Raw genomic sequence first — 22797 nt, forward strand, 5'->3', positions numbered from 1 at the left:
GGGTTCAAGTAATTCTTCTGCCTCAACCTCCCAAGTACCTGGGATTACAGGCATGCGCCACCACGCCTGGCTAATTTTTTTCTTTGTATTTTTAGTAAAGACAGGGTTTCACCATGTTAGCCAGGCTGGTCAGGGACTCCTAACCTCAAGTGATCTGTCTGCCCCAGTCTCCCAAATTGCTGGGATTACAGGTGTGAGCCACCGCGCCCGGCCAGTCTTCAAATATTTTTAAGCCACAAGACTGTGGACTCAACTACAGAAGATAGGTAAAGAAGAGATGCCCTGATCAAAGTAAGCAAGCAAGGACTTGGTCTTTTGTAAAAATTTACAAAATATCACCTTCCTCTTGTAAAGAACATAACTTGAAAACCACTGATTTAGATGTTTTTGGTAAGAGTATTCAAATATTTCATAATTTTAATTACGATGTACATTTGAGTGTCTAGGCCATTAAAGAAAGAGCCACAATTTACCAGTGGCCAGCACTTTGGGAGGCTGAGGCTGGCGGGTCACTTGAGGTCAAGAGTTGAGACCAGCCTGGCCATTATGGTGAAACCCCCTCTCTACTAAAAATACAAAAATTAGCTAGGCGTGGTGGTGTGCACCTGTAGTCCCAGCTACTTGGGAGGCTAAGGTGGAAGGATTGCTTGAACCTGGGAGGCAGAGGTTGCAGTGAGCTGAGATCATGTCACTGCATTCTAGCCTGGGTGACAGAGCAAGACTCCGTCTTAAAAAACAAAAAACAAAAAAAGCCACATTGGATTTCACAGAATTGCTTACAACATAGTTAATTTGCTAAGCAATAAGAAATATAAAGTAAGAGGGAATTCTCTGGCCTTCTCTCCCAAGGGAGCTTTAATTTTTATTTTTGAGAAATAAGGATCTCACTGAATTGCCCAGCCTGGGGGGGCAGTGACATAATCATGACTCACTGCAGCCTTGACCTCCCAGGTTCAGGTGATCCTCCTGCCTCAGCTTCCCGGGTAGCTAGGACCACAGACATATACCACCATGGCCAGTTCATTTTTAAAATTTTTTGTAGAGACGAGGTTTCACTATGTTCCTCAGGCTGGTCTTGAACTCCTGGGTTCAAGTGATCCACCCACCTTGGCCTCCCCAAGTGTTGGGATTACAGGCATGAGCCACCACGCCTAACCTGTTATTTATTTTTTTTAAAGACACTTTTGGCCGGGCACGGTGGCTCACGCCTGTAATCCCAACACTTTGGGAGGCCAAGGCAGGCAGATCACGAGGTCAGGAGATCGAGACCATCCTGGTTAACACGGTGAAACGCCATCTCTACTAAAAATACAAAAAATTAGCCAGGCATGGTGGTGGGTGCCTGTAGTCCCAGCTACTCAGGAGGCTGAGGCAGGAGAATGGCGTGAACGCGGGAGGCAGAGCTTGCAGTGAGCCAAGATCGCGCCACTGCACTCCAGCCTGGGCAACAGAGCGAGACTCCGTCTCAAAACAAAAACAAACAAACAAAGAAAGAAGCTTTTGTTTTAGTGTATACATAAAAGTATTCATAAAATTCATAAATGGAAAATTTATAATTTTTACAAAGTAAACTCACCCATGTAAACGTCACCCACACCAAGAATTATAACATGACCAGCACCCCAGAAGCCTCCCTTATGCTCTCCAGCTATTTACCCTTGCAAAGATAGCCACTATGCTGACTTCTAACACCTTAGATTAGCTTCTGCTTCCTTTTTTTTTTTTGAGACAGAGTCTCACTCTGTTGCCCAGGCTGGAGTGCAGTGGCACGATCCTGGCTCACTGCAACCTCCGCCTCCCGGGTTCAACCAGTTCTCCTGCCTCAGCCTCCTGAGTAACTGAGTAACTGGGATTACAGGCGTGCGCCACCATGTCAGGCTAATTTTTGTATTTGTAGTAGAGATGGGGTTTCATCGTGTTGGCCAGGCTGGTCTCCTGACCTCCTGACCTCCAGTGATGAGGCCCGTCTCAGCTTCCCAAAGTGCTGGGATTACAGGTGTGAGCCACTGTGCCTGGCCTCTGCTTCTGAACTATATACAAACAGAATCACACAGTATGTATTACGTCTATTTTCTTCCACCCAACTTAAAAATTTTAAAATTTAAACTTTAAAATTTTTTAAACTTGCATTATATTTCACATACCATAATATTCATCATTTTAAGGTATACAATTTAGTGGTTTTAGCATATTCTCAAAGTTGTCCAACCATCACCACTAACTCTAGAACATTCTCATCATCTCATACCTATTAGGAGTCCTTCCCACTCCCCACATTCTCATCCCCCAGCTAATACTAATCCTTCAACTTTGCTGAAGTTGAGTCAGCTGATATTCATCTACAGTAGGGGCCAGCAAACTCTTCATAAGGGCCAGATAATAAATATTTTAGGCTGTGGCCATAGTGTGTCTGTCAGAACCACTCAGCGCTGCCTAGTAATAGAAACCATAGACAATACATGAACAAATGAGAGTGGCTATATTCCAATAAAATGTTATTTACAAGAAAAAGCAGATGGCTGGAGGGCCACAGTTTTACCTGATGGTGTTGTGTGTAGCAGTACTGTGTTCAGTTCTGTTGTTGAATGAAATTGCATTTTATGAATATACCACAATTTATTAACCCATTCTACTGCTGTTAGATCTGTGGGTGTTTCTAGGTTTTGGCTATCAGAAGCAATGCTGCTATGAACATTCCTATACATGTCTTCTGGCATACATATGCACTCATTTCTATTAGGTAAATAACTAGAACTGCTGAGTCACTCTTACATTACTACACATCTGATTCTGTTCTGTTTGGCCAAGAGGAAACATACTATGTCTATATGGTGGTGCAAAAGTGAAAGAAAACTAAAAATTTACTTACTTCCTACTTCGTATCAGTCATTATGTCTTACAGAAATTACTTCATTTAATCCTTACAACAACCCAATAAAGTGGGAGCTAATTACAGACAGGGAAACTGAGACTTATGTAAGGTCACAATCAGAACTGCTTGCTCCAAAGCCTTTGCTTCCCCCACAGCATGCCTATCACATAGAGGAGAACACAAGAAATAATTCAACCTAAATTTACTGCACAACAAAAAAGCAACAGACATAAGCTCATGTTCTGTAGTTTATAATGTATAAACACACTGTAACAAACCCATTCTACCTAATTAACATGGCTGGTGTTCCCAATATACAAACTGTTCAATGACTGAATGATCTGTTTCAGTTAATATACATTAGTGATCGACACCAGGCTCAAAAGTCTCTTACTCTGTGAACTTTCTGGTAGATATTATTCTAATTTTCTTTTTTTTTTTTTTTTTTTTTTTTTGTTGAGACGGAATCTCGCTCTGTCGCCCAGGCTGGAGTGCAGTGGCCGGATCTCAGCTCACTGCAAGCTGCGCCTCCCAGGTTCACGCCATTCTCCTGCCTCAGCCTCCCAAGTAGCTGGGACTACAGGCACCCGCCACCTCGCCCGGCTAGTTTTTTGTATTTTTTAGTAGAGGCGGGGTTTCACCGTGTTAGCCAGGATGGTCTCGATCTGCTGACCTCGTGATCCGCCCGTCTCGGCCCCCATATTCTAATTTTCAATGATACAATGTTAACTGATAAATTCTATACCAGTGCACTGGGTGTGTATTTGTGTACTGATTATTAGAACAGCTAACTTATACAGCAGTTCCCTTCATTCTTCACCTTCAAATCTAGCTTATCTTTAAAATATTAATATAATACTGTTTTTTAAATTTCTATTACCATATTCTTTTCAAGAGAACAAGCTCTAACATGCCAAAAAGCCCAAACTCACAAAGCTAGTGAATATTTTATTTCATGTCAGACATAAAACCTATTACTTCACTTCAGTCACGTTGAATATTATTTCACAAAGCAGCCAGTCCATGCTTAAAGGTGCTGACCAGCGAGTCTTACCTTGCCATCTGCAGTGGTGTTAATCCTGTAGTGATACACACGTCCCTCGTACCTGAGCGAGATGGACAGCTGCCCAGGGCTACTCTCACTTTCTCGCACCAGGAAGCTGCCATTGATGAGACTGCTGAGCAGATACTCAGCTGCACTGCGTGACACAGGTCCATGGTACCAGGAGTGTTTTTCCAGGCTGTTCACTGGGGTGATGTAGTTGCTTGGCACCCAGCCCTGCCCATTCTTAGAGCGAACTTCACTCCACTCACCATTCTGGTTGTAACCAAGAACTCGTAGCTTTTCACCTAGCCATAAGGTCATCACAGGATGAAAGAAACGATGTTAAGACTTTATTTTAACTGAAGCAGTGTATTGTCAAACTTTAAACTCATTAAAAAAAAAAAAAGAATCTTGAACTTTTATGCCAAATTTGTTTTTAAATAATGAAAACAAACTTGGCTGTTCATTATATCCTGATTGCTCTCTTTAACTTTTAGCTTAACCACACAAGCATGGTCGGAAATGGTTTTCTGGCATTTACTACAGGGTTTTAAAAGTCTATATACAACTTAAAAAATACCCTTAGGAAACTCTATGTATGGCAGACAGGTTATTAAAATGGCTGGAAAAGGATACAGTGCTCACTCTTCAAAAGAAGAAAATTCACTTTCCCTGAAAACAGTTTATCAAGGAATGTATCTTATATATGATTCAATGTTAACAACCATCAAGGATTAGGGATAAGACATGTGAGATACAAAGTGACTTCTAAATTTCACTTGGCACCAAGGCAACAAAACCACTGATGTAAAACAAAAACAAAAACAAAAAATGAACAAACAAACAAAAAAACACAGACCACAGAGTTTTCAGCGAGAAAACTGTTCAGTGGGGTGAGGGAATGGGCAGTTAGGACTCCCAAAACACAACCCCTTCCAGAATACAAGTTTAAAAATAGCTATAGTTTTCTTATTTCCTTCCTAGTTCCCACAAAGAATGAATCACTCCTTTCCATTCCACACTAAAATCAGTGCGTGGAATGGCAAGCTCACTCTTAAAGTTGGAAACCAAAACCCGAGTCACTCAGTGTATCTTTGCCGTCAACTTCAACGTTCTTAATTTTTTCATCAAAATTGGGAACATCAAGCTCAGACTTCAACATATAACTTGCCCCGATACTTGCAGCACAAATTAGGTTTCTTTGGCAAAACAGAGACAGTGAAAGAAATATCACTAGTGATAAATAAATGTTAATCTAAAGAATCCTTATAGTACCTCAGGTTCTTATCTCTAAGAGATGCAACCCTTCCTATAGCATTCACATCTACTTCTTCAGTGTCAGAAAGTAGAAAGCAGCGAAGTCAATCAAAAGTACATGGCCATGGCTGAGCATGGTGTCTCACGCCTGTAATCCCAGCACTTTGGGAGGTCGAGAGAGGCGGATCACCTAAGGTCAGGAGTTCGAGACTAGCCTGGCCGACATGGCGAAACTCTGTCTCTACCAAAAATACAAAAAATTAGCCAGGCGTGGTGGCGCATGCCTATAATCCCAGCTACTTGGGAGGCTGAGGCAGGAGAATCGCTTGAACCCAGGAAGCTAAGGTTGCAGTGAGCCAAGATTGCACCACTGTACTCCAACCTGGGCGACCGAGAGTGGCTGCCAAAAAAAAAAAAAAAAAAAAAAAAAAAAAAAGAAGCACACAGCCAGAAGTATCAGGGAAAAGTTTTTAGGAAAACTCAAAATAATTATCCTTATAACCATCTGTCCTTTTTCAGTGGCCTTCAGAAATGTTTCCATAGAATAACTTTCTATTAGACACCATCTCACCTTAGACACGTGGATATGAGATAATGAGGAAAAAACACGAGTATACGTACATATATACACCTATGGGTACATAAAATATACATATATACAGATAGGAGTCTGGTGTAGCAGTGGATATGCGTAAGGGCACAGATAAATACTCGCCAATCATATTTACAGGAAGAAAAAAAAAATCCTGCTGGAAAAACTGAAGAAAACCTGTTGCTCTGTAGCTTTTCTCTATTAGTCCACATGAACTAAAAATAAAGCCTGTAACTACTTTGTATATATATCTATATACATTTTAAAAATATTGTTGCTTCCTTAAAAAGAATTGGTAATGACAGGCTATCATAATGAAGATACAGTCAAAGACCCCAGGATTTTTTGTTTGTTGTTCTCTTTTTTTTTCAGTTATCAGGAAAATTTTTCTACCCTGGAAGTTTTGACTACCATGGAAAATGACAGGGGGATGACTAGTACGGATTCAAACATTGGCCAAACTGACAGAGCAATCCTAGGGAGAACTTTTTTGTTTGTCTTGAAACAGGTCTCCCTCTGTCGCCACGTAGCAGTGCAGCAGTGCAAACACAGATCACTGTAACCTCAATTTCTCAGGCTCAAGTGATCCTAAGACCTCAGCCCCCCAAGTACCTGGGTCTACAGATGCATGCCACTGCACCTGGCTAATTTTTAAAATTTTGTAAAGACAGGGGTCTCACTACATTGACTAGGCTGGTTTTGAACTCCTGGGCTCAAGCAATCCTCCAGCCTCAACCTCCCAAAGTGCTGAGATTACAGGCATGAGCCACCGTGTTTGGCTGGTAGAATTAAAAAAAAAAAAAAAAATTCAAGCAAAATATCATTTTCAATCAAAAACTAAAGTGTTGCTTTATTTTTAAAATATATTTTCTTGTCTTTTAAAATAATAAAACAGCTTTAGCATGACATCATTTTAAATTAGTGAGAACCAGATATAAAAATTTGGCATTCTGTGGATTTTAAAAGAAACCACTGTTGGTCATAAGATAAAGGCCAGTCATAACTGATAACTGAAGAATCAACATTCTTTTTTTTTGTTTTTTTGTTTTTTGTTTTTTGAGACGGAGTCTCGCTCTGTCGCCCAGGCTGGAGTGCAGTGGCGCGATCTCGGCTCACTGCAAGCTCCACCTCCTGGGTTTACGCCATTCTCCTGCCTCAGCCTCCCGAGTAGCTGGGACTACAGGCGCCCGCCACCGCGCCCGGCTAATTTTTTGTATTTTTAGTAGAGACGGGGTTTCACCGTGGTCTCGATCTCCTGACCTTGTGATCCACCTGCCTCGGCCTCCCAAAGTGCTGGGATTACAGGCGTGAGCCACCGCGCCCCGCCTCAACAGTCTTTCTTTATCAATGTTTCCTTGATGACTGGGCTATCTTGAAAAAACAACAGGAAAACGTTCCTATGAAAGAATTTCCGAGTCATCACTTCACAAATTTCTCCAGTGAAGAATCAGTAAAGGTAAAATCAAGTATACTGTAGCCCAAAGAGACTACCACACAATATTAACTTTCTGGCTGGGTGTGGTGGCTCACACCTGTAATCCCAGCACTTTGGGAAGCTGAAGCAGGCGGATTACAGGTCAGGAGTTCGAGGCCATCCTGACCAACATGGGAGAAACCCTGTCTACTAAAAATACAAAAATTAACCGGGTGTGGTGGTGCACGCCTGTAATCCCAGCTACTCAAGAGGCTGAGGCAGCAGAATCGCTTGAACCCGGGAGGCAGAGCTTGCAGTGAGCCGAGATAGCACCACTGCACTCCAGTCTGGGCAACGGAGTGAGACTCCATCTCAAAGAAAAAAAAAAAAAAATTCTTTGATATATTTTGTTCTATCCTCAAACTTTACATAAAATTTTCCTACGACTGCATAAACACAACCCCTACATACATAACATATATCATCCTGTCCCCAAAACTGTCCAAAAGCAGTAAGTAAAACTGACACTAGGAGATAATGCACTTTTACTTTTAATTCTGTTCTATATACAGTTGGCCAACAAATGCAACTACCACGAAGGCTAGACTCACTATACACCTATTCTTTTGTTTTTATTTTTTTAAGAGATGGCATCTCGTTCTGTCGCCCAGGCTGGAGTGCAGTGGCACCATCTCAGCTCAATGCAACCTCGGCCTCCTGGGTTCAATTCTCCTGCCTCAGCCTCCCGAGTAGCTGGGACTACAGGCACACGCCGCCACACATGGCTAATGTCTTTTGTATTTTAGTAGAGACGGGGTTTCACCGTGTTGCCCAGGCTGGTCTCGAATTCCTGAGCTCAGAGATTCCGAAAGCCTCGGCTTCCCAAAGTGCTAGATTACAGGCGTGAGCCACCGTGCCTGGCCACACCTATTCTAATTGAACTGTGGCTAAGATGAGCCATGTTGCCAGACCTCACTGCTACTCAGAATGTTGTCTGTGAACTTGACTGTCTATATGTGAGGACTGTTCATTCATTACTAGTCCACAGTGAGATTAAGAACTGCAACCAAATGTAAACCAACTACATCACTAAGCACGCTATTTATTATTTAGTTCAGTTTTAACCCTTTGGAGCAAGGCTTTCTGCATGAAGATAGTAGTCTAGTGTTTCACATTCTGGCATAAGCATCTTACCTTGTTGTGGACCATTTCTGAGTAGCACTGGCCTAGACAACATAAATGTCTATTGTTTGTGTTTATATAGATCAGTGAAAGGAATGGTAGGAAAGGTTTATTTGATTTCCATTATAGTAATTCAAGAGAGTGGTAGTTTATTTCCGTGGTAAATTCTTATAAAATGGAACATTAAGAACATGACCAAATAAAATAAAATCAACCATTATTGATTTTGCGTGTGTGTGTGTGTGTGTGTGTGTGTGTGTGTGTGTGTGTGTATGAGAGAGAGAGAGAGAGAGAGAGAGAGAGAGAGCGAGGGCAAGAGCAAAAAAAGTAACTTTTATGATAAAGAAATAGGATTAAGAACATGACCAAATAAAATCAACCATTATTGATTTTGTGTGTGTGTGTGAGAGAGAGAGAGGAGAGAGAGAGAGAGCAAGCGAGGGCAAGGGCAAAAAAAGTAACTTTTATGATAAAGAAATAGGATTATGGGGACATTATCCTTGTGTACCTGAACTGATTTGCTAGTCTGCCTAAGCTTATTCTTGCCTTTTGAATGTATGAAAACCACTGCTGGGGGGGGAAAAATGTATTTCAGGATTTTTTTTTTTTTGAGATGGAGTCTCACTCTGTCACCCAGGCTGGAGTGCAGTGGTGTGATCTCAGCTCACTGCAACCTCTGACTCCCAAGTTCAAGCAATTCTCATGCCTCAGCCTCCCGAGTAGCTGGGACTACAGGCATGTGCTACCATGCCCAACGAATTTTTTTCATATTTTTATTAGAGACAGGGTTTCGCAATGTTGACTAGGCTGGTGTCAAACTCCTGATCTCAGGTGATCCGCCCGCCTCGGTCTCCCAAAGTGCTGGAATTATAGGTGTGAGCCATCGAGCCTGGCCAGGCCCCTTTATCTCTTAATCAATAATGAAAACTGAAAAGTGAAAGCATGTTACATAGAAACCTCACCTTTAGTGATGCTGAGTGTGTTATCACCACTTGCTACAAAATCATAAAGTGCAACAAAGAGATTAGGGTCACTCTCGGTGGCTCCGAGCAAGTTCTCCTTGGAGCTCCACCTGATAGCTTCATTTAGTGCCTGGGGTTCAACATCACAACCATAGGGACGATGCAAAGCTTCTGAAAGACATAAGAAGGGAAGAGAATTCATGGTGAGTTCAACAGCAAAACATTTGTTTGAATTCAGTATATACATAGTATTTCAGCTGCTGGCTCCAGAGTAGGAAAGAACTGCACAGTATAAAGTGTTATGAAGAATGAGCAAATAGGCACTGTCTCTCCTAAGCATGAGGAAGCAATTTACTTGTTAAAAATGTAACAAGGTAGTCAGAGAAAAGACCACAAAATGAGAGTTTAGCCGTGATTTATAGGCACTCACCAAAATCAGACATAAACTAATAGGAAACGCAGTTTTCTCAAAATGGAAAAAAGAATCTCAAAGAGAAATGGTTACTAACTTTATAAAACATATAGGATATTTTGTTATAGTGGTGGTTGTAGTTTTAAGGAAGAAATGATTATAAGTTTCTTACAAGTCCACCCAAACTACCCTTATTCCCTTTCTCTCTCCACAAAAAACAAACTGTAGAAAAGACAACAGGGATTATTTTTCAGAATTAGGTAATATTGTATAAATCCAGGCCCTCTAAGTATAGAAAAAATTATTTAAAAAGTGCTTTTAGAAAAATAATCTTGTTTTGGCCAACATGGCGAAAAATAATCTTCTTTTGTTTAAAAAAAAAAAAAAAACAAAAGAAACATGACAGCACCCAGCCTGAATGACATTTTTAAACACTATTTTGTTTTCCTGAGCAGTGATTTTTTTGTAAGTATCAATAACTTAATTGAACAGCCTAGAAAATATTACTATCATCGGGCATTTATTGAGTTTCTACTCAATGTGGTCCAAGCCTTTTATGACCTGTTTTTTTCTCAAGACTTTACAGTTTCTAAATTTATTTATAGTACATAGCACAGGTGATCCCTATACCATCTTAAAGATCACCTGTTTCTCACGGCCCAGATCGATTACACAAAAAACACAGTTTTTCCAGTATCGATTTTCTTGATCAGACTGTTTTTAGTGCCTGTCTACAAAGGCAAACTATCCAAATGTCTATGTCATATAACAACATTTTTATGTCTCTCTTCCTCCTATTATTATTATTATTATTATTATTATTATTATTATTATTTCTGAGATGGAGTTTCACTTTTGTTGCCCAGGCTGGAGTGCAATGGCATTATCTCGGCTCACTGAAACCCCCGCCTCCCGAGTTCAGGTGATTCTCCTGCCTCAGCCTCCCAAGTAGCTGGGATTACAGGCACCCGCCACCACACCCAACTAATTTTCTTGTATTTTTAGTAGAGACAGGGTTTTACCACGTTGGCCAGGCTGATCTCGAACTCCTGATCTCAGGTGATTCACCCGCCTCGGCTTCCCAAAGTGCTGGGATTACAGGTGTGAGCCACTGCACCCAGCCGACTTATTCCCCACCCATGCCCACCTCCCAACCCCCCACTCCCCCACTGCGATGGAGTCCTGTTTTGTTGCCCAGCCTGGAATGCACTGGTGCAATCTCTGCTCACTGCAACCTTTGTCTCCCAGGTTCAAGCAATTCTATTGCCTCAGCCTCCCGAGTAGCTGGGATTACAGGTGCATGCCACCAAGTCCAGCTAAGTATTGTATTTTTAGTAGAGATGAGATTTCACCATGTTGGCCAGGCTGGTCTTGAACCTGACCTTGTGATCCTCCCGCCTTGGCCTCCCAAAGTGCTGGGATTACAGGCGTGAGCCAACACCCAGCCAGGCCAACTTATTTTTAATATAAAAACGGTTTTATCATATATGACAGGAAAAAACTTGAATTTGTGGTTCCATTTATTTTCAGATCCATTCCCTGTTCTCCATCTCTACTGCCAATGCCTTAGTTCAAATCCACAACATCTCAACATCTCTCACCTGGACTACTGCCTCCAGTCTTGTCTCCCTCAAATCCATCCTCCACACAGCTGGCAAAGTGATCTATTTAAGAAAAAAATTGACCACATCACTTTTCTTAAGCCTCTTCAATAGTTTAACATCAAGCTAAAGTCTCCTTTTCATGGCCTTCAAAGGCCTTTCATGATCAGATCTCCACCTACTCCTCCAGCTTTGCCTCTCCCCACTCCATACCTCAGATTGTAAACTTTAATATACACCATGTTGCTTCTCACCTTCTGGCTTTGGTTCACACAGTCCAGACTAACTGGTCACCCCACTTTTCTTTTGACTGGTTGATTTCTACTTGTAATACTCAGCTCCAATTTATAGTAGTTCCCCTTATCCATGAGGAATATGTTTCAAGACCCACAGTGGATGATTAAAATCAGAATAGTACCAAACTCACTATATACTACGTTTTTCCTATACATACATAACCATGATACAATTTAATTTATAAATTAGGCTCAGTAAGAGATCAACAATAATAAAACAGAACAATTATAATATATTGTAATAAAATATATGTGAATGTGGTATCTCTCTTTTTCCCTCAAAATATCTTAATACTTTCAGACTGGGGTGGAGTGCCAGTAACTGAAACTGCATAAGGCAAAACTGTGGATAATGGGGGATACTGCACCTTCTCTCTGTGATGTCAAAAGCATCACAGTTGCTGCCTTAATACTCTACCTTTATCTCTGTATTAATAATACATTCTACGTATGTTTGTTCCCCAAACACCATAACATGCTCCTTGTATCTGGAATGGTATTCTTTTCCTACCAAGAGTTACATAATATGTGTTTAATAACTGTTAGCTAAACAAATGCCCAAATTACACAAACATATAAGTGACAGGAAACAAGATGTATCTTAATCTTAAAATCACATTAAACAATGCTTTAAAATTGGCTTTGGCCAGGCGCGGTGGCTCAGGCCTGTAATCCCAGCACTTTGGGAGACCGGGGAGGGAGGGTGGATCACCTGAGGTCAGGAGTTTGAGACCAGCCTGACCAACATGGTGAAAAACCCCATCTCTACTAAAAATAGAAAAATTAGCCAGGTCTGGTGGCACGTGCCTATAATTCCAGCTACCTAGAAGGGTGAGGCAGGAGAACTGCTTGAGCCCGGGAGGTGGAGGTTACAGTGAGCTGAGATTGCCACCGTACTCCAGCCTGGGTAACAGAGTAAAACCCTGTCTTTAAAAAAAAAAAAAAAAAAAAGGCTTCATAACTTCTACATGATATACACACAGAAATTCCTGTTGTAGTTTGGTTCTGTAATTCTCCAAACAGTTTCAGAGTTTCATATTCCCCTCTCTAAAAGAATATATATTTAAAATTCCAGTTAATTCAATTTTGTTTTACATTAAGAACACTATGATAAACTTAAAGAAATGTTCTGACATCATGAAGAGTTAAAGTAGTTATGTTGTTCCTAATTTAAATACAGAATTATAGTGAACGGGAACAGCTGTATTCACTATAGCCAATTTGGGATGATCAAATCAACAAAAATCCATATTGCAAAAAACATTCTTCAAACTGGTTGCATGTATCATATAGGTCTTTATTCCAATGCAAAAACTATCTACTCTAGCAGAATTTCCACTGGGCTATACAATGCCAATCCTTTATTAAGTGAAAAAAATGCCAAGAAAGTACAGAAAATATCCATATTTATTAGCATCTATTACTGAACACTCCATAATCCACACTTATATATATATTATAATATATATATATATATTTTTTTTTTGCCAGTGACACTGGTAACACATTACAATGTTTTATAAATACTCTGTTTAATGATTATCAAACAGTTTAAGTATATTTAATTCTTTGTAGTACAGGAAAAGTTCCCCTTGTTTGAAATTATAAGATAAAAACTCAACAGTAAAAAGAACTTTGGTACTATCAACGACCAAGTTAGAAATAGTAATAAGCAGAAGCCAACTCTTAACCTCTATCAGGACAAAACCAGCAAATGTCATATAGTTATACCTTACTTTGTGAAACTCAGTATATTAAAGTTTACAAAACAGTAATTTGATCACCCGGAGGGTGAGGACGGTAATGCAATATTGAGCAGCTTCCTGGGCTCACACAACCAGGAGCTGGCCAAGAACTGGATTCCCACAGTGGACATAAGGGGCGCCATGGGCACTGTGGGGCTGGTGTGGGTCAGTGACTGGAGGCCAATTCTGGACCAGGTGCCTTACATCAACAGCAAGTTTAAGAAGAATGATTAATTAAACTGACGCCTCCATGAACCCCTCTGGTGTCAGGTGGTACCAGTTCCTCCCATGTCAGCGCCTGCTGCATCTGGAACAGCCCAAGCTCTCAGGATGGACACTCAGGGAATCCACAGTGCAACTTAAGATTTCTTGTATTTCTGAAAACAGCTGGGGTGTTTTAAGCACACAGCATTAAATCTCACTATGAAACCTGCCCCCTGCCTGGATATTAGTCATGCTGATAATTCAGTTACTTTGAATACAGCCCCGGAGAATGACCCAGGGGGCTTTACAAGCTCCAAAATGTTGCCAGTTTAGGAGAGTTTTCCAATGGCTGTCAGATATTGTTTTATTATTATTATTATTGAGACAAGGTCTCGCCATGTCCAGGCTGGTCTCAAACTCCTGAGCTCAAGCGATCCACCTGTCTCAGCCTCCCAAAGTACTGGGATTACAAGCACCAGCCACCACGGCCAGCCTGTTTAACTATTTTAAATGTTTACTGGGGAAAAAGAAGCCCCTAGCAATTTGAGTGACTACCACATGCAAGGCACTGTGCTGGGCTTCAGAGTATAAAGATGAGAAATCACTAATAACACCACTGGGACTCAATATGCAAAACTATCATCCATGCTTCCCTCAAAATTTGTTTCTCTTACAGAATTCCTCATTTCAGTTAATGACAATTCCATCTTTTCAAATGCTGAGGCCAAAAACCATGGAATCCTTTATGTCTCCTTTCTTGCTCTCACATACGACATCCAATCCATTCAGAAATTCTATTGGCACTGCCTTCAAAAATATACCCAGAATCTAACCACTTCTCATTCAGTACCACTTCATGACCACCATCATCTAGATAAGAGGTCCCCAACCCCTGGGCCACAGACAGGTATTGGTCTGTGGCCTGTTAGGAACAGGGCCACGCAGCAGCAAGTGAGCAGTGGGCCAGCAAGCATTACCTCCTGAGCTGCACCTCCCGGCAGATTAGTGGAGGCATTTGATTCTCACAGGAGCCGAAACCTACTGTGAACTGCTCATGCAAGGCATCTAGGTTGAATGCTCCTTAGGATAATCTAATGCCTGATGATCTGAGGTGGAACAGTTTCATGTGAAACCACTGCTCCCCACCCCAGTCTGTGAAAAAACTGACTTCCATGAAACTGGTCCCTGGTGCCAAAAAGGTTGGAACCACTGAGGAGATTATTTCACTAGACTCCTGATTTCCATGCTTCCATGCTTGTTCCCTACTGTTTATTCTCAACATACCAGCCATCTGTCAGAGCATAAGTCAGATTGCTACTCCTCCGTTCAAGACTCTTCAAAGGCTCCCCATTTTATAGTAAAAGCTAAAATCCTTAAAGGCCCTGCAAAGTCCTTCACAACTGGTCTTGCCCAGCATCTCCTGCTACTATTCTTCCACCTCATTCTGGCCACTGACATCAATGCTACTGCTTGAACAAAGCAGGCACACTTCTGCCTCAGGACCTTTGCACTGGCTTCTCCTTCTGCCTAAAACACTCTTCCCCATGACATTTCACCAAATGTTACCTTCTTGTTATGGCATTCTCTGATTATTCTGTTTTAAAGTACATCTATTCTTGATAACACTCTCACATCCCCCACTGACTCCTTTCCTGATTTATTTTACCTCCATACCTCTTACTACCACCAAACATATCGTGTAATTTACTTATTTATTATTATATTCATGTATCTAAGTCTCCCTGCTAAAATGTAAGTTTTATGAGGACTAGGATTTTTGTCTGTTTTGTTCACTGAACAGTGACTCCAGAACAGTGCCTACATATAACAGGCTCTCAAAAAAGATTTGCTGAATGAATGAACTATGTAAACATACTCACTCACAGAGGACGCTCTGAAAGGACAGAATATAAAACAAAACTCTAGAGTCAGGCAAGGTTTCAGACTTAAAATTAGATAAACATTTAAACTGGATGAACACAGGCCAGGCACAGTAGCTCATGCCTATAAACTCAGCACTTTGAGAAGCCAAGGTGGGAGGATCGCTTGAGGCCAGGAGTTCAAGACCAGCCTGGGCAACATCATGAGACTTCATCACTATAAAAAATTTAAAAATTGGGCCGGGTATGGTGACTCGCACCTGTAATCCCAGCACTTTGGGAGGCCGAGGTGGATCACCTGAGGTCAGGAGTTCGAGACCAGCCTGGCCAACATGGCAAAACCCTGACTGGGCGTGGTGACAGGAGCCTGTAATGCCAACTACTCGGGAGGCTGAGGCAGGAGAATTGCTTGAACCCGGGAGGCGGAGGCTGCAGCGAGCTGAGATCAGACTGCTGCAGTCCAACTTGGGTGACAAAGCAAGACTCAGTCTCAAAAAAAGGAAAAAAAAAAACCATTAAATATTGGCTGGGCATACTGGCACACAACTGTAGTCCCAGCTACCCAGGAGGCTGAGGTAGGATTGCCTGAGCCTGGGAGGTTGAGGCTGCAGTGAGCCAAGATCACACCATTGCACTCTGATCTGGGCAACGGAACAAAACCCTGCTTTAAAAAAAAAAATTAGATTAATAGGAATTCTGCACTGATGACAGTCGAGTGACAGACTGTCAATACTCAAGGACATGTTTATAATAAGGGGGAACTCTGAATCCAAAAGAGGACTCTTAAAGACAAGTCAGCTTCCTGAAAGTTGTGTTATCTGACAAAAGGAGAAAACAGAATGAGACCTACAGCACAATTTTATGTAAATTTAAAAGACATATACAGGCCAAACAATATTATATTTCTGAAATATGCAAAGTAATAACTGTAGGATAAAAGTAATTTTTGAGGCCAAAGTACTAAAAGAACCACAACTTAGAAAATAATCCTTTTTATTCCCCATTTCCCTTCTTCCCATCTCTGGTTTTACAGTCTTTTAGGTTGAGTCAAAAGATCTTATTTCCTTCCCTTCTTCCTTCTTCCCACTCCTCTTTTGTTCTCAAACTTAGGGTCAATTTCCTGCACAATCTGTCTGCACAGGATATCCACTTAAACACCATTCTACCCATTAGCACCAAACAAAAGGAAAACTTTTCCAAAGAGAAAAACATCCTAACATTTTTCTGAAGCTAAGAAGGAACATATTTTGAATCATAAAGAGTAAAGGAACTAAATGAGGGGGAACAAGGGATAAAGGCAAAAACAAAAGAAAACAAAAGCCTGTGGGAAGAGCAAGTAAGTGTCACAGTGTTACCCAGTAGCTATAGTCTATGTCACTTTCCTCATTGATTAAGACAGACATGCCTGGATGATTCAGATGTACTGTACACACCCAAATGCAAGTGTGTGGGCTGGGAATGGTTTATTTTTGAACAAAATGAAATGACTACTATAAATTAGGTAACTTAGATATCAAGTTAACTAATCTTCCATTATTCACTGCTATAGAGGTAGATCAGAGACTTAAGATGGGATAAAAGAAGACTGATTTTCACTCATGTAAAGAACCTAGGTAACAGAAATATATTATCACAATTAAGAAAAGGCATTTTTTTTTCTATTGCTACATTTGCAGGCTACAACAAAAATAAAGCAAAACAGAATAGCCACTTGTACAAAGTAAATTATCATGATTAAAAAAGTTAAAACCCAAAATAATAAAACTCAAACTGAGAAAATTCCTAAGCTTAATGTTTAATTGTATTAAAAACACTTTTCACCAATTAGTCATTCAATAACTTTTATCAGTTTAATTAGAAATTTGTCAGGTAGTAATTGGAGAAATTAATATTAAAAATTTTCAGTTTAGGCATTTTCAAGTATTTTATAAACATTTATCTTGTCAGAATTCTATTTTATCTGACTGTATATTCTCTAAGAAGCTAATAAGTTTTAATAACTTCTTTTAAAAATTATGTAAGGTAAATTATTCAACAGTTTTCAATATAGCTTAAGTTCTTCCCATCTGTATCTTACTATTACAAAATATTACATATTATCCATACATTCTTCCATTCAGTAAGTATTTATTGAGATCCTACTATGAGATATTCCCCCAAGAAACCACACAAACTTTCACTGACCAAGAATGAAGACAAAAAACAGTAGTAGGTAAGATGAATTTTTTTGAAATCTTCATTCACACTTGATTAATGTGGTTATCAAGCCTCCCCGAAACTATCAACTCTGAACCATACCTGTCATGTCGGGTAGAGTAGACTCTGAGGCCTCAGTGCACAGGCAGCAAAGTGAAGTGTCCTGATCTCTGCCATAACTATTAGGTGGAAGGAGAACTGTCCCAAGGACCATACCTCCGCCCAGAAGCACAAAAGTTAAACTGTTCTGTGTAAAGAGGAAGTCTTAGAATTCCATTCTCTGACAAGCAATACCACATGCATGTGACATTTACTCATGTACTCAGTGGCCAGAGGGAACCAATAAAATGGTAGAGCATTCACAATTCCCAAAGTGGGTGGAGAGTGACCTAAAGGAACATTTCCAGTAATCCACAAAAGACTGAGTCAGAATGGAGTTACTTCAAAATCTCTGGGAATACTTTTAAAATAGAAGTAAAATAAAAACCAACATACATATGTACAACAAACAGCCTAATAATAAAATAATGTAGAAATTAATATATCTCTATTTTATAGGGAAATGATGAGGTGAGATTATAGAGAAAAGTTTCCTTGGAGAAAACCTGTTTACAATAAAACATGAAATACACTTTTAAAAGAAAGGAAACGCCTAACAAGACTCATCTTTACATCACTTAAATAGTTCAAGAAACCACAAAGCCAAAGTCAAAGAAATAGCTGTGATCTGATTCACGAGCACAGAAGCCAAGAAATAACTGCTTTTGCTAATAATTTGGCTCTACAGTGTAATAAAGGTTAAAAACATAGCAATACAGTGTTGAAAACTTTTGAGTGTTAAAAGTTTATTTATTTATTTTTATTTTTATTTATTTATTTTTTTTTTGAGACAGAGTCTCGCTCTGTCGCCCAGGCTAGAGTGCAGTGGCGTGATCTCGGCTCACTGCAATCTCCACCTCCCGGGTTCAAGTAATTCTCCTGCCTCAGCCTCCCAGGTAGCTGGGATTACAGGTGCCCGCCACCACGCCCAGTTTTTTGTATTTTTAGAAGAGACGGGGTTTCACTATGTTGGCTAGGCTGGTCTCAAACTCCTGACCTCGTGATCCACCTGCCTCGGCCCCCCAAAATGCTGGGATTACAGGCGTGAGCCACCATGCCCAGCCTGTGTTAAAAGTTTTTAAAGTAAAAAGTCCAATCTTTGTTAATAAACAGGAACAAAGCTAAATAAAATTTAAAAACCTAAAAATGATAGTACTTTGTGAGAATTAAACTAGCAAAACCTACAAATAATAGATGACTTTAATGTATGATCTACATAAATAACATTAAAGAGTGTAGGCCGGGCACCGCGGCTCACGTCTGTACTCCCGGCACTTTGGGAGGCGGAGGCATGTGGATCATGAGGTCAGGAGATCCAGACTATCCTGGCTAACACGGTGAAACCCTGTCTCTACTAAAAATACAAAAAATCAGCCGGGTATGGTGGTGGGCACCTGTAGTCCCAGCTACTTGGGAGGCTGAGGCAGGAGAATGGCGTGAACCCAGGAGGTGGAGCTTGCAGTGAGTCGAGATCGCGCCACTGCACTCCAGCCTGGGCGACAGTGTGAGACTCTGTCTCAAAAAAAAAAGAGTGTTTAATTGTGTAACTGAGAACTCATTCACTCAATAAATATTTATTAAACACCTAATATGCACCAGCCCGTTCTAGGTCAATAAAAGTAACAGGGTAAGATAATAGGATGACAGGACTGAAACAGCCTTAGAGAAAATTGAAAAATAAAATGGTAACTTAACCTTATTAGAGAAAGAATAACTTTAATGTAGGTAATTATTAACTATTTAAAATAACAAAGCTTATGTTTTCAATAAAATTATCCTTTTATAAAGCCAGTACTTTCAACATCAAGGGACAAATAAAGAGTTAGATGACTAAAGGTAACCACAATTATGACTAAGAATTTCAAATACCACATTGAATATCTCATTCTCCAGATTATAGAAAAAAATGTATGGGAAAGGACCTTCAACATCCATATGTAGACTCTATACTATATGATTTACTATTTAATCAATAAATCTTCTATTTAAATTACCAATAATTAGTAGTTACATTTTCAATTACTTATATCATAATTTGGAATAAAGAGGAGATAAATGGATAAACAAAAGGTGGCCTATACATATAATGAAATATTACTTAGCCATAAAAAGAATGAAATTTTGATATATGTTACAATGTACATGGGCCTTGAAAATATGATGCTAAGTGAAATAAGCAAGACATATCAAGGCAAATATTATATAATTCTACTTACATGAAATATTTAGAATTTTTCTAGTTCTGGAAGTCTAGTTCTGCAAATGGGTAGCTATGTAACATTATGAATATATTTAATCCTACTGGACTGTACATCTAGGAATAGTTAAAATAGTAAATTCTGTGATACTTTGTCATAATTAAAAATTAAAATTATTAAGGTTTCCAAAGGCCTTTTGTTTGTTATAGCTATCAGTATTTACCACATTTGAAATTAAACCTGAAATTTTTACTGAGAAATTTGAATATATATTAATTCTAAAATAACAATAAACCCATTACGTTAACAACGTATTTTTACTTAAAAATAAGTACTTTTCAAAAGAGAATTAAGAGTTTTTTCAAATCTCTAATAGGTTGAGGTAGGAAAGTGCATTACTTTAACGAACGTGACAAACTAAGGCCAGAAGCAAAAGAAGAATCTAAGCAAAGATGAGGACGAGCAGGGGCATTCTGAGTAGAGAATGTAGCAAGTGCAATGCAAAAACCCTGAGGTAGGAAAAGAACCTGGTATGTACAGGAAATAAGAAGTGTGGCTACTGTTAAGGAAGTCAGAAGATGAGCATGAAACAAAGTAAGGTAGACAGGGGCTGGCCAAATCAAGTGCTTAAGGATTTAGGATTCTATTCCAAGTACAATGGAAATCCAGTGACCAGTTTTAAGCAGGGTGGCCACATGGTCTGATCTTTTTTTTTTTTTTTCAGACAGGGTCTTGCTCTGTCTCCCAGGCTGGAGTACAGTGGCATGATCTTGGCTCACTGCACCCTCTACCTCCCAGGTTCAAGTGATTGTCCTGCCTCAGCCTCCTGAGTAGCTGGGATTACAAGGTGTGCACCACCATGCCTGGCTAAGTTTTGTATTTTTAGTAGAGACGGGGTTTTGCCATGTTGGCCAGGCTGCTGATTTCCATTTTTTAAAAGACCATTATTACATGAAAAAAAAAAAAATGACTTACATTGAGAACCAAATGAGAAGCAGAAAACTATGCAGAAGTTCAGCAATGGGATCATGTCAGCTAAGAACAGGATGGTGGCAGTGGAGACAAAGAAAAGTGGAAGTACTTAACGATATGGTTTGAAGAGGGAATCAATAGGGCTTAAAGATTACTTGGATATAACATAAGAGAGGAGGAGAAAATAAACAAAGGCTGCCAGGTTTTAGGCTTTACTGTAACTGGGTAGATGGCCATGTAATTCACTCAGAAGCAGCAGTAGTACAGGTTGAGTATACCTTATCCAAAACGCTTGAGACCTGAAGTGTTTCAGGTTTTAAATTTTTTCAGATTTTGGAATATCTGCATATATATAATGAGATATCTTGGGTTTGAGACCCAAGTGATATGGTTTGGCTGTGTCCCTACCCAAAATCTCATGTTGAATTGTAATCCCCATAAATCCCTACGTGTCAAGGGCGGGACCAGGCGGAGGTAATCGGATCATGGGGGCATTTTCCCCCATGCTGTTCTCGTGATAGTGAGTCTCACAAGATGTGATGATTTTTATAAACATCTGGCATTTCCTCTGCTTGTACTCACTAAATCCTGCCACCCTGTGAGGAAGGTGCCTGCTTCTCCTTTGCCTTCTGCCATGAGGAAAAAGGAAAGGAAAAAGATATATCACCCCAAAATATGTCTCTGACATAAAAATTATTTTTGAGCCTAAAGTAATGAATAGGGGAAAATCTCCCCATATCCTCTTGCTTTTCTACCTAAAGACAGGATACAAATTCTCCTTTACTGGTGACAACTATAGACTCTTATCAGCCCAGAGATGGCCTGAGCCTGGGAGGTTGAGGCTGTAATGAGCCAAGATCACGCCACTGCACTCCAGCCCACATGACAGAGCCAGATCCTGTCTTTAAAAAAAAAAAAAAAAAAAAAAAGTAAAAAAAGTAGGCAAAGATCATGAACAGACATTTTCCAAAAGACGACATATAAGTGGCTTACAAACATACGAATAAATGGTCAAATCACTAATCAAAGAAATGCAAATTAAAACCACAGTAAGATATAATTTTGCACCAGTCAAAATGGCCATTATTTAAAAAAAACAAAAACAAAAAACCAACAGATGTTGGCAAGGATGCAGAGGAAAGGGAACACTTATTTACTGTTGGTGGAAATGTAAGTTAGCACAACCTCTATGGAAAATATAGAGATTTCTCAAAGAACTACAAGTAGAACTATATTTCCAGCAATCCCACTACTGGATATCTACCCAAAGGAAAAGAAATCATTCTATCAAAAAGACACTTGCACTCCATGTATTTATTGCAGCACTATTCACAATAGTAAAATCATGGAATTAACCTAAGTGCCCATCAATAGATGACTGGATTTTTTAAAATATGGTACAGATATACCACAGAATACTACTTAGCCATAAAGAAGAATAAAATCACGTATTTTGCAGCAACACGGTTGGAACTAGAGGTCATCACCCTAAGTGAAATGACTCAAAACCAGAAAGCCAAAACCCCTATGTTCTCATTGTAAGTGGGAGCTAAACAATGGGTACACATGGACCTACAGAATGGAATAATATATTTTGGAGACTGTAAAAGGTGGAATACTACCTATTGGGTCCCATGTCATGTATGCTATTCAGGTGATGGTTATACTAGAAGCCCAGACTTCACCACTAGACAATATGCCCATGGAAGAACTGCACTTGTACCCTCCAAATCTATAAACTCTTTTTAAAAAAGCAATAGAGGGGCCTCAACTTTTGCAAGACTAACTCTCTTTAGGTTAGTCAATAATAGTATAAGTACATGTTGTTTTATTATTCTTTGCTTTACTGTGCTTTGCAGATGCTGTGTTT

General features: G+C 39.9%; 1 protein-coding gene across 9 annotated transcripts in view; it reads right to left on the minus strand.

Moving 5' to 3' along the window:
* ABL2 (ABL proto-oncogene 2, non-receptor tyrosine kinase) overlaps positions 1–22797 on the minus strand; it is a 121605-nt gene that overhangs the window by 16572 nt on the left and 82236 nt on the right. For 2 of the 9 annotated variants that reach the window (XM_065531268.2, XM_065531135.2), the window contains exons 1-4: positions 17761–17902; positions 11338–11400; positions 9325–9495; positions 3927–4222 (exon numbers count right to left, since the gene is read on the minus strand). In XM_065531268.2, coding sequence (XP_065387340.1) covers positions 3927–4222; positions 9325–9495; positions 11338–11400; positions 17761–17872 — 642 coding nt within the window. In that variant the 5' untranslated portion in view covers positions 17873–17902. Of the gene's footprint in view, positions 1–3926; positions 4223–9324; positions 9496–11337; positions 11401–17760; positions 17903–22797 lie in introns of those variants that run through there. The other 7 variants (XM_005540110.5, XM_005540107.5, XM_065531313.2 and 4 more) reach the window with 4 other exon arrangements.

This window comes from Macaca fascicularis, chromosome 1 (genome assembly GCF_037993035.2).
Source record: "Macaca fascicularis isolate 582-1 chromosome 1, T2T-MFA8v1.1".
Taxonomy (NCBI): domain Eukaryota; kingdom Metazoa; phylum Chordata; class Mammalia; order Primates; family Cercopithecidae; genus Macaca; species Macaca fascicularis.